The sequence below is a fragment of the Loa loa genome (assembly GCF_000183805.2).
Source record: "Loa loa unplaced genomic scaffold supercont3.365, whole genome shotgun sequence".
Taxonomy (NCBI): Eukaryota; Metazoa; Nematoda; class Chromadorea; order Rhabditida; family Onchocercidae; genus Loa; species Loa loa.
This window is the reverse complement of record NW_018108545.1, coordinates 50,123-62,114: the sequence shown is the minus strand read 5'-3', so window position 1 is coordinate 62,114 and position 11,992 is coordinate 50,123. Positions and strand designations below refer to the sequence as shown.

Sequence of the window (11,992 nt, the reverse complement as noted above, 5' to 3'; positions counted from 1 at the left end):
GTTCCAACGATAGACGAATAAGATCATTGGAATTCAAAAATAGTTTAGGGCCATGGCAGGCATTTTAACATCAACATTTGAAAAAAAAAAAACAAAACAAACTTATGTAAGGATGGTAGAAGAAAAGTTTATATCTGGTAGATACACTGTAAGCAAATTAATTTGAAAATTCATTTTTCTGCTATCATTTTTAACTCAAATTGCAAATTTTTTATTTAATTTTTATCCGTGTTTTTCTATCAAAGAAAAATTTTTAACTAAATTAATTATCTAAAATGAAATTTGAAAAGTTACATAAGACAGCAGAAAAATAAATTTTTTGAATGCAAAGATTCTTATGAAATAACAAAAAAAATAATAATAATAAATAATATAAAATCTAATTCAAAAAAGAAAAGGCAAAAACAATTGTAATATTTTCTCATTGTAATATTTTGTTTCCTGTGGCAATTTAATTGAATCATTAAAAATTTCAAAAAAACTTTTCAAATCATCAGAAAACAAAATAAGCCTGGTCATGGTAAATATGATTAATATTTTTGTTAATATTATACCTTATCTTAAAGGTAACTTAATTTGATAGAATTATTATTATGTTTAAAATTTAATGCTTTAAATAAATTTAAAAAAAGGATTTCTAAAATTTGAACAATTTAAATCATTTGAAGTGATACCTAATATATATTAGTTTTCTTACTGAATAAATTTGAAATAATTTCAAAAGATATGGAATTTATTTTTTTTTTTCTATTTCTTTTTTTTCTTTTTTTTTTAGTTTGATCGTACATAAGCCAGCGCATGTACAATATATGAGAAACATTCCAGTTGCTGAGATAAACCAAATCCTTCCTTTTTTTTTTAACATTTCTGATCCAATCACCTGATTGAGCTATATTGCACATACGGAGACACATCTATGAAAAATCATTATAATAATTGGAATATGTAATAATTAATTATTAAAATTGATCATACATATAACTTGTTAAAATTGTTTGGTTACATTATTTCGAGAAATGTTTCAAATTGATTTATTGTTTAATTTGAATAATTTTATAGAAATGACGAAGTTAATCTTAAAGATTAAGTATAAAATGCTTTATGAATGTTGTTAATGTGTAATAAATTTGGTAAAATAAAAAAAACGCCTTTTTTTAGCTTACTTACCTATCATCAATTTGTTATTTCGATGATATCATCCCAAGAAATTGGCAACAATTTCTGATTATTTCGATTTTGATTCGCGCAATACACGATATTGTTGAGATACTTCAAATCGCAAGCATTTTGTTTATTCGCTTGGATTAGCGTTTCCATTGCGATATGTTCGCGATGCTCGTATGTACATAAATTATAACAATTTGACGGTACCTGTAAATAAAAATTTAACCATCAAATTTAAAAATTCAATAAATTTTAATAAGAATTTCAATTCAAACTATTAACTATAGCTTCACATTGAAGTATCAGTTAAAACTAGTAATTGAACATGAATTTGATGAATACTTTGTCTTCAGAATTTTAAAATTCATGCTTACATGATGTTGACAACAGATTAGGAATACTTCATCGATTAGCTTTCTTGATAAATATGGTGAGTAAGATGGTTGAGAAATTTTAACAGCAGAATTGGATGGAAGATTAGAATCTGATACTTCAGTGTTTGGATATCGACGATTTAGGCAAATATAGTCTCCGTCAGTTTGATAATTTGGTGCTGAAAATTGATTTCCGACCTGATTTAGGAGTAAAAATAAATTTCTGAAATATCAGAAATCGTATTGCTGTAAATATTTACAACAGAGAGATTAAAAGAGAAGAGGGAATTATTTCATTAGAAAATGAAATTTGATGCCAAATCGATTTTTAATTAATGAAGAAGAAAATGAAAAAATGTTGTACCATTTGGAAATTCAAATGATTTCTTGGATGATTCATTTGATTCAACAAACACCATTGGTTTTTTAATCAGTTGTCGACGAACATTTTGGGTAATAGGTTCAGGTAATGTGGTGGTTAAGACTGCTGTAGAAATACAGGTGACCTAAATTTGTAAGCTTTATTTACTGATTAATGCAATCATTGATTAAACCATTTAAAAAATTTACAAAAGGAAAAAAAAGCATCTGTTCAGTGAAAATGACGTGTTTATTGATATAATCATGAAATTTTGATCATCAAAAATCACTGAATGAAATTATGACCATTAAAAATCATCGATTATGAAATGTTAACTTACTAAATTCAAAATTTAAATCCTAAATTTTTGAATATTGGAAAGAAAAAAGATGAATGTTCTAACTTGTTGATTGTAGAAATTTGATCCTGTCTTTTGATATGAACCAATCATTGATGTAATAATTTTGTAATAATTTTGCATTTTATGTAGACATTTAGCAGAAATATAATTTAAGCAATGGATAAGACATTTATCCAAAATTCTTTCGGTACAGCATAGCAACTTTGGAATAAGTTCACATGGAGGTAAGCGTTCTTTTGCCGATACAACTGCCGAAGCCGCCGCCATAAATAATGTTCTGGCAAGAACTTTGAGTTATTTGTCACCAAGGAAAAAAAAAGTTTTAATTAAAATTTCTCTGTCTCATGATGTTTAATTGCTTAATTAAATAGTTGCTCGTGGCTGAAACAATTTTAAAAGCAAAATTAATGCTTTGAAGAATGCCTTGAAATTATTAAAGAAGAAGTGGATTTAATTAATTCATTTATTCATTTCGAATTTCATTAACTATGAATACTAGTTACTATTTCTAAAAAATTACCCAATTTGAGATCTCAAACATCAGTTATGGTGCAAGTTCTTGCGTTCATGCAAGTAGTAGCTCATATTTTTATGTTTATAATGATAAAAATGATCAGTCTACGTCAAAATTTATAAAAATTAAGCACCTAATTTGCATAAATAATACTTTTTAAGAAATGAATGACCAGAAAATAGAATTGAAAATAAAAAGAAACTGAAAGCAATAAAAGAAAAAAAAGAAAAGAAATGTATCAAAGAGTGAAATTTTTTTAAAAAAAAAGCAATCAATAACAGTTAACCTAAAACAATAAAATAATTTAATTTTTGCAAAGAAATAAATCCATTTTTTTTAAAATTTTCTGTTACATTATGTAATCAATCATTCATCTATTGGTCAAATATATTCCAATCTTTGCTTAATTATTTGTTCAATTATTTTAAAATAATTAAAAAGCTTAAGTATTAGCATGTTCCTATTGCTTTCCTCTTTATCTTTTCATCATTGAAAAATCTCTCCCTTGTTTGCATTATATTTTTTTTCGAATTTCTCAGCAGCATTATTGTCATCATAAAAATGCGACACTTTTTTTTTACTATCCCTGCGCTTTTTTGCATATCCAATTTACTAGTGCAATATCATGCATCCAATTAATTAATCATTCCATCCATTAGAATTTTTTGCTTAAAAATTTATTCACATTATAAGGCGTGTTTTTTAATAGCTTATATACATTTGCGCATTTGTAGAGATGAACGGACGTTTAAAAATAGCGCTTCTGTAAGGAAAGCTTTAACAATGGGAATGTTAAAATGCATAAAAACCGGTTTTCTTTTTCAACTGGTCATCATAATATTACGCCATTTAGAACGTGTTCTACTGCTTTCTGGATGATGCATAATTTTAACAATTTAGTTAATTGTAATTGATTCTTGGGTTTGATTAGTTTAATTTAAAACTTAAATTAATTGATTAATTGCAAATTTTACTCAACGATTGAATTTTGCACGTCTTTCAAAACAAATCAGGTAAAAATTAAATCATAAATTATTAATAAAATAACAATAATTAATAATTAATAACATGTAACTACAAAGTCAGAAGCCAATTTCATTGATTAGATGAGGTGCTAAAAGAAACCTGTAAATCATTTCTTGCCAAACAGCCCACCGTATCCTGATGAGCAACTACAACTTGTACCGCCAAAAAGTCCACCACCTGATGGATAAGAGTCGTATCTTTCCTGCAGATCACTAGACTTGTTTAATGTGGTAAAATTCAACATTTTTTCAAGTTCAGAATTTTGAAACTATACAATAAACCTGTTGGCGATGGGAGCCGAAAATTCCGTTGCTTTGCTGATAGGAATCACCGCTGATACCACCAACACCTCGAGTTGACCAACTACCACTTCCACCTGGACCACTGCCTATTCCGTAACTGCTTACGCTGCAATAAACTACCTGAGCAAAAGGAAAAAAAATGTTAACATCCATTTATACTTCAATTATCAAAAGAGTACCGCTTCTCAATTCCTTCGTATTATAAATGGAATAAAATAAAATGAACTATACTGTTATTCAAAGGTCACTCATCAACTAATCAATACACTTAACCTTTTATGTCAATTGCTGCATTCACTATCACATATCCTTCTACCTTTGTGACATACTATTTACTTTAACATTCCTATGTGATACTATTAATACATGATAACATGAAATAATATTTGATGTATACAGGTGACAAAATTAACTAACACTTATTAAAACACGTACGTATTGCCTTTAATTATGAATAATAAATGTATTATTTTCATGCTCATTAACAAAATTAATCCATTCGAACATATGTATGTTTTGTGATGTAATAATATTTGTGTGTCGTCGTATATTGCATGTCGCATGTCGCATTGTATTATGTTATGAGTGATAGCTAAATAAATAATCAGATACAAAGTGGTCCGTTGGACTTCCATTCGCAATTTCGTTATCATAATTATATAACCATTGAAAGTACAGATCTTGTAGAGGAGAACGAAAGAGAGAGAGAGGCAAAAAACTGTGCAAATATTTTTGTACAGTAATAAGTTAGAGGAAGGAAAAAAAAAAAAAGATTTATGAAATATAGAAGTGATACTGAGAATGATAAGAAATAAAAGCTATATGTTATTGATAGAAACAATTTAAAAGATTGTTTCAGTTCAATGATTTATGCAAATATTTGTCTGTTTAAAATTTCAATTTTATCAATACTGTATGAGTACAATCTTCAAATTATCTAATTTGCGAAAATAGCAAAATTTTTCGAAGAAAGTGAACTTCGTTTTTGTTCATTAATTTGAATTTTATTTATTGAAATTATTCATCGATTGATTATTTATTTTTTCCATTAATTTCAAGTTTGTTAGTTAATTTAATGTTGAACGAATTGAACCGATATCTTTTCTTTTTGTTTTTTTGCTCGAAAATTTGAATTCCCGAAATGAGTTCTATCTTTTAAATTTTATTTTCGCTATTTCCATTGATTGTTGAATATATTATCACATGGATTATCCATTTCCGGTAAAATTTCCAAACTTTTTTTTTCACCATTGCTGATTGTAATTACTTTATTACTATATGAATTAAAAATTGGAATTCATATCAATGCGGATAAATTAAATAATCGGTTTTTATCATCCGTTAAATATACCGTATGGTTGGTTCGCCTTCTTCTGTTTTACTCTATTCGATTATGTCAATCCAAACTTTTTGATTAAATTTTTGAATAGTGACCTTTTCAAAACATAATAGAATTTTAATTCATTTCAGATTCAGATTTAATTTTGATGGATGATATAATCTTATATGAAAGGGTGTAAAAACTTCAAGAAAACCTTTATCACTAATCATTATCATCCCAACTTTAAAGATCTAATCAGAGAGTGCAGTGAATCATATCAATTACTAATAATAATGCCATTATTGTTGCACTTTGCTAAAATATTATAATTGCAAGTGTCTATCTCACACATATGTGTGTGTGTGCATGTGTGTGTATGTGTATACGCATGTGTGGTACGTGTATGTGTGTGTATGCATGTGTATATGTTGTACGTGTTTGTGTGTGCGTGTGTATGTGTGTGCACGTGCATTTGTGTGTATGTGTATGTGCATGCGTATGGGTGTGTGTGTATGCGTGTCTATATGTGTTTATGTATGTATATATGTATATGTGTGTAAGTATGTGTATGTGTGTGTATGCGTATACGTGTGTGTATCCGTATGTGTGTGTGTGTACGTGTTTGCGTGCGCGTGTATGTGTGTATGTGTGTGTGTGTGTGTGTGTGTGTATGTGCATGTATGTAAAGAGATGAATGTGTGCGGAAGAACGGTGTAAAGAGAGGCAAATTTCAGAAAACTTCTCATTTTCTTAATGAAGATGAAGAGGGTGACACTTTGGAGACCATTATTTAGATGGGTCCTAATTTGCACAATTTTGACCTGTTACGTATATGTGTGTGTCGGAAGATTGATGCCTGAATGAGTTGGGGGGAATTAGGACAGGTATGAGGGTTGAAGTTGACAAATATGCCCGCATATGCATGGACAGACAGACAGAAGCACACGCACACACACGCACACACATACACACACACACACACACAGACATGTTTTTCGATATATGCACCACTTTCAGAGCTTGCACAGATTTTCACATGGCTTAAATTTGTAGACATTAGCTATGTGAATTTTGGGTACCATGGAAGAGGAGGATACCATCCGAGAGGTCACAAGTATCTGAAATCAATTTCTTCACTTATCTTTCTTCATAGTGTGTGACATGAGAATGCAAATGTATGTTTATATATGAATTAAATTCAATAACAGAGAATTATTAATTGTTGAAATTTTGCAAAAACAATCGATCTACAGAAAGTGAAGAACCTAATACTGTCACTTTCGTTTTCCACGGATATTTTTAATTAATTTTAAAGTATTGTCATTGATAATAACACCGATATTAGTCTACATTTATTTTTATGGGCGATGAATTGAAGGATTGAGAGATGAGATGAAAAATGACGAAACGAAAAGATCGAAAATGATTTTTAACAATTTGATTCCAAATAGTTTTTATCGATTATTTCAATTATTATAATCATTTCAATTAAAGAATATGAAATAGGAAATGTTGTGAAGGACCATTTGTTTCATTGATTCATTAATTCATTAGTAATATGCGCCAATTTGTGCAATGTTTTAGTAAAAATTCTATTAAATTAGGATGGATGTTAATTTATACCTGATGTTGTTTTGCGCTTGCAGATCGGATAAGGCGAGTCCAACTCGCGGAGCTTGCGGTTCCGGAAGAATGTTGGCGGATTGTTTTGGGTTTCCCGAATCCGATCAAAATAATTGCGTTTTCCAGAGCAGAACAAACTGAGCCTCGAAAGTCGATGAATAAATTAATGATGTGTTTTGAGTGAATGGAAACGTTCTTTTTTCTGCAAAATGGTCATAAAAATTTGAACCCAAGCACTAAATGTTTTTTTTTCTTTGCACAATGGCCAATTGGCCAATCAGGGTGAATTTTCTTGGCCAGAATATTTATGTCGGAAGTATTACAGAAACTGTTTTGGCTTTCAGTGCAATACAATCACATGTTGAATATAATCATGCAGAGCTCGGCCTTATTATTAATTATTTGTTTTAAAATAGGTCTCAATTGAAAATGCAACAAAGGTACTACTTGAATATTTGAATAATATACCACCAATTCAACATAAGAGATTGGCCATTAAAAAGTTTAAAAATGGTATGACGTCATCACATATATGATTCCGGGAAATTGGCTTTTATCAAAAGAACATAATATTACAAAATGATTGAGATGTAAATCAACCGGAAAGGTTTGACTTTTTCAGGACGGAATGTAAAAAGCGGAAAATGTAAAGGAATAGTTGAATTAAGCAATAATTTGCAATGAAAGAATGAAGCAAAAGCCTTAAAGTGGAAAATGTCTGAAACTGTCCAGATCGTTAATAAGCAAATGATCGATCTTTCTGTGACATTGTCATTATCATGGTCCAGTAAAATATTCATTGATATTGTTAATTAGCTAAATAATAAGTGGCAGAGAAGAAACCAAGTAAAGGTGAAAACTATGTTTTGATGGAATTTCGTGAGAAAGTTTTTTTTTTTTTCTGAAGAACATCTACCTTACAATCTTGTCAACCAGTAGCTATTAAGTGGTCAATTTTGGACCAATGGACTCAGGATGACCTTGTTTCTATAGCAACTTCAGTAACTTCAGTTACTAGCAATAATCCATAAAAATCGTTACAATTTGCAAAACCTTAACTAATTAATCCATTTAGTGACTCAATCATAAGTGAAATTTGATTAACACAGACATTAAATTTTTTGATTATATTTGATAATACACTATTAGAAATAGTAAAATAGCAAGTTATTTCAGTACAAATAATAAATTCTAATCAGTAAATGGATTAGATTAGTGATCATAAGGTATAACTTTGATGTCAATTGGTAGCTAAAAAATTTAAATATGCATTATGACAGTTTATGTAACTTTGTAAGGCTTACATTACATATTGTGTAAATTCAAACTGTAACCATTACCTGTCCATATTCATTTCATGTTTATGTCTTTCATCATTTTACAATTTTATTTAATTTCAAATTTTTGTTGCATTTTCTAACTGTTTCGAAAATTTTCTTTTATAAAAAGGAAAACTTACCTCCAAATATACTTTTTTTTTTTCATTTCTCTTTCAAATATCCGACCAATTTAAGTATTATTAATTAAAAAGTTTCCTGCACAAATTTGCACATAAAATGTTTGATGGGAATAAAAATGCTTGTTTTTTTTTTTTTTTTTTTGCAAAAAGTTGCATTTCAATAAGCAATCATTAATTAGATGGATTACTGTAACATTAAATGAGTTTTTACTTAATTTTAGAGTGAAACGAAAATTTATTTAAACGTTAAATGTATCAAAAATTGATAATAATAATGTATGCAAAAGAGAAGTTCAAATTGGATTATTAATAAAAGCTAAAGGTATTTACTTACTTACCTGTTTGGTTTTTTAAGGTGAAAGGAAAAAAAAATGGGATAGGTTTATAAATGATGCATGTAACTAATAATAATGATCATTAGATAGATATGTAAACAACGGAAAATGGATGTATGTTATTAATGAGAAAATAAAAGGAAACAGAGGTAAAGCCATTTTGATGAAAAATGCTTTTATACAGCAAGGTATTTAACAATAATATAAATCATGTTTTGTTGGAGGGGTGGACAAAACTCGTTTCATTGGAGACAATGGAGTGTAGTGGACAAAGATGTTGTTGCAGAATATTTAGTTAGACAGATGATGGGATTTATTCCTTATTTCATTTGCACATAGCTGAATGACCAGTAGAAGCAGAAAAAAAACAAAAAACAAAAAAAAAAAAATAGATGAGAGCTTTATGAAATTTATCGTTGTTTTGCCATCCTTTCCTCTCTCTCTCTCTCTCTCTCTTTTTTTGATTTTCTTGAAATTTGAAGTATCTTTCTTATTCTTAACTTGACTATATCCCTTTTCCGTCCTAAATTTAATGATATTTCCCATGAAATTATTTTAATTTCAACTCTCTGTCCACTGTCCATCTGATGATAGTCTTGGATTATCTCATTTTCATAATTCAAATCATTAACAGACAAATAACATCACAAAAGTTTGCCTCATCTCTTTTACAGTTTCTCAAAGTACTACCATCTCCCATTTCAACTACTAAATCAAAAATTCCGAATTCAAGTATCTGTGTTTTGAAACAGCACCCATCGCCACCAATACACCCAGCACCGACAGCGGCACCAAAACCCTCCCGATATATGAGCCCACCGTTGATACCGTTCATGTAACCCTCCCCCTTCTGGGTACCGCCCTTCCGCTCCTTCCTCTTCTTCTTCTTCTATCCTTACAACATTTCCCAAGAAGTGTTGATCCCATTGGGAGGAATGAATGAAAGAAAGAAATGAAGTGAATTTTGTATTTTTGACTGCCTCTCTGTCAATAGATGATCTCCTGGTACGAATAGTATGTCAATGGTATGTATTTTAAGAAGTGGAAAAGTACCGCGGGACTCCACCTCCCCTTTCTATATGATATTTTGAAACTGTCAAGAGCAGTAATAGCTCTCCTCCCAATGCTTATTCAAACTTTCCACCTATCTTTTGAAATTGCATTGAACATGGAAAAAAAATTATACCATTAAAACAGTTGTGGATTTAAATTTTTCTAAAATTTTAATTTAATTTGCTTGAAAGAAGAACTGAAACTCTCATCCGATTGGTTGAAATATGATGAAATTAAGCGAAAAAAAAATTGCTATATCTTTTTATAGATATTATTGAAATGACATAGTATAGAAAAAGCAAAAAAGCGGGAAGTTTCAAAGTAGTAAATCCATTTCATCATAAATTTCTCCTACAAAAAAAAACACATTTTAGAAATACGGTATCGGTGAAGAGATGAATTTGCCTAGCAAGAATTTAGGATGAGCCAAGACTATTGTTTGAAATTGAGAAATCAATCAATCAATCAATAGTTTCTGTTTTAAAATACTATATGCTTTCAGGATTATTAATAAGCATGACTTTTGTCATATTTTATTGATTAAATAGTCAACTTTGAGCCAAATCACCGATAGGCTAACCAATATTACTCACTGATCTTCTCTAGCTTTCTTATTAGTATTTTAAGTCTAACGTAAGATTATATTACATATTAAAGGTAAATTGCTTTGAATAAGCAAGCAGTCCTAACAGGTGACAAATGACCAAACAATCTTGACAACTTTACCAATTTTAAAATATTTTGGAGCGGTAAAGTGAGGAGTAGCATTAAAATTCTCTCGAAGAAATTAGCATCAATGCCAGGACGAATGAAATGAATTCCCTTTTTTTTGTGATATCCATTCAACAACTTTTGATATGTGTCGACATTGGCATTTAACTACCAGTTGACCGCTGGCTGACCCTATTATATGTTGGCGCGTGCGTGTGTGTGTGTATGTGTATGCGAGTGTACGTGACTGTATATGTGTGTGTGTGTGTGCATGTGAGTTATGTGTATTATGTGTGCGTATGTATGTGTGTATGTATGCATGTGTATGTGTATGTGTATGCATGTGTTGTATGTGTGTGTCTGTCGTTGATTATGTTTGTTATGTACATCGAAGCGACAGAAGAGAGGTGGGCAGTGCTTTCTTGAAATGACCGGGCAGGAAAAGGTACGAAAACCCCGGAGGGTAGAACAAATATCCCTTTTTTTCTTTCTTACCCTCTTCTTCCTCCTTTATCTCTTCATCTCTTTTATCCATGCTTCATTTTCCAAGGAGGCATTAGTGACAGGGAGAAGTTGATTGTTTTGTGGTTGGTTTTATTCAGGGAAAAGGTCAACGATCCGGACCTTCCCCTTTTGCTGCAAAAATTCTCAACATATATATTGCCCTGTTTAATTCCTGCTCTTCATTGAAATGGTTGATCGTCATCCAAACATGATAATATTATCCAGAAAATCGAGAACGCCACAGGGTATAACGGGATAATTCAGGAAGAACGATTAATGAATGGAATATTTGAGCACAAAAATAACAATAAGAGGTCATGAACATCCGTTAATTTATAAAATATACAAGGGTCAATGAAATACATTCTTCCCTTTCTTTTTTTTCTTCGCTATCTTTCCATAATGAAAAAGAAAAAAAAAAAAAGAAGAGAATGACATAAAAATAGCACTGTTGCCATTTCTTCTAGCATTGGTTATTTACTTTTTTTTAAATTTAAATATTTCATTGGCATCCATCCAAAAGAAAACATTAATCCAAGAGCAAATTCCATGTTACAAAATTATTAGCATCCTAAGCCTGATTCCATTTTCTGGCTACTGATTCTTTCATGATACTTTTGGCACGTCCAACTTCATCATCTATCACATCTGTTTGTTATTATTTTTCTTTTTTTAAACGTATTTCCAATATCCAATTTTTGATTTTTTTTTCAAGTCCTAATTAGACTAATTAATTCACACTACTCTTCTCAATCAGTTTATCATTCATTTCGTTAAATAATATATACTGAGAGTTAGAATTTTAAATAAGGTTTGTTTATTTCATGCGACATATTTCAAATAAACATTTTTTCTAATCCTCCACTTCCCTCTCTCTCTCTCTC

General features: G+C 29.9%; 4 protein-coding genes across 4 annotated transcripts; all 4 read right to left on the bottom strand.

The window, feature by feature from the left end:
* Nucleotides 1–1,173: 1,173 nt before the first annotated feature.
* On the bottom strand, nucleotides 1,174–2,527 carry LOAG_08686 (hypothetical protein; the record flags this gene model as incomplete). Its single annotated transcript, XM_003144216.1, has 4 exons — nucleotides 1,174–1,371; nucleotides 1,539–1,717; nucleotides 1,903–2,044; nucleotides 2,303–2,527. The coding sequence occupies 4 exons, from the start codon at nucleotides 2,525–2,527 to the stop codon at nucleotides 1,174–1,176; spliced, it is 744 nt and encodes a 247-aa protein (XP_003144264.1).
* Nucleotides 2,528–3,906: 1,379 nt separating this feature from the next.
* On the bottom strand, nucleotides 3,907–4,446 carry LOAG_08685 (hypothetical protein; the record flags this gene model as incomplete). Its single annotated transcript, XM_020447770.1, has 3 exons — nucleotides 3,907–4,002; nucleotides 4,082–4,208; nucleotides 4,439–4,446. 3 exons carry the CDS (start codon nucleotides 4,444–4,446, stop codon nucleotides 3,907–3,909), a joined length of 231 nt encoding a protein of 76 aa, XP_020302037.1.
* Nucleotides 4,447–5,762: 1,316 nt separating this feature from the next.
* LOAG_08684 (hypothetical protein) lies at nucleotides 5,763–6,101 on the bottom strand (the record flags this gene model as incomplete). Its single annotated transcript, XM_003144214.2, has 1 exon — nucleotides 5,763–6,101. One exon carries the CDS (start codon nucleotides 6,099–6,101, stop codon nucleotides 5,763–5,765), a length of 339 nt encoding a protein of 112 aa, XP_003144262.1.
* Nucleotides 6,102–10,983: 4,882 nt separating this feature from the next.
* On the bottom strand, nucleotides 10,984–11,139 carry LOAG_08683 (hypothetical protein; the record flags this gene model as incomplete). Its single annotated transcript, XM_020447769.1, has 1 exon — nucleotides 10,984–11,139. The coding sequence occupies one exon, from the start codon at nucleotides 11,137–11,139 to the stop codon at nucleotides 10,984–10,986; it is 156 nt and encodes a 51-aa protein (XP_020302036.1).
* Between the last annotated feature and the right edge of the window lie 853 nt (nucleotides 11,140–11,992).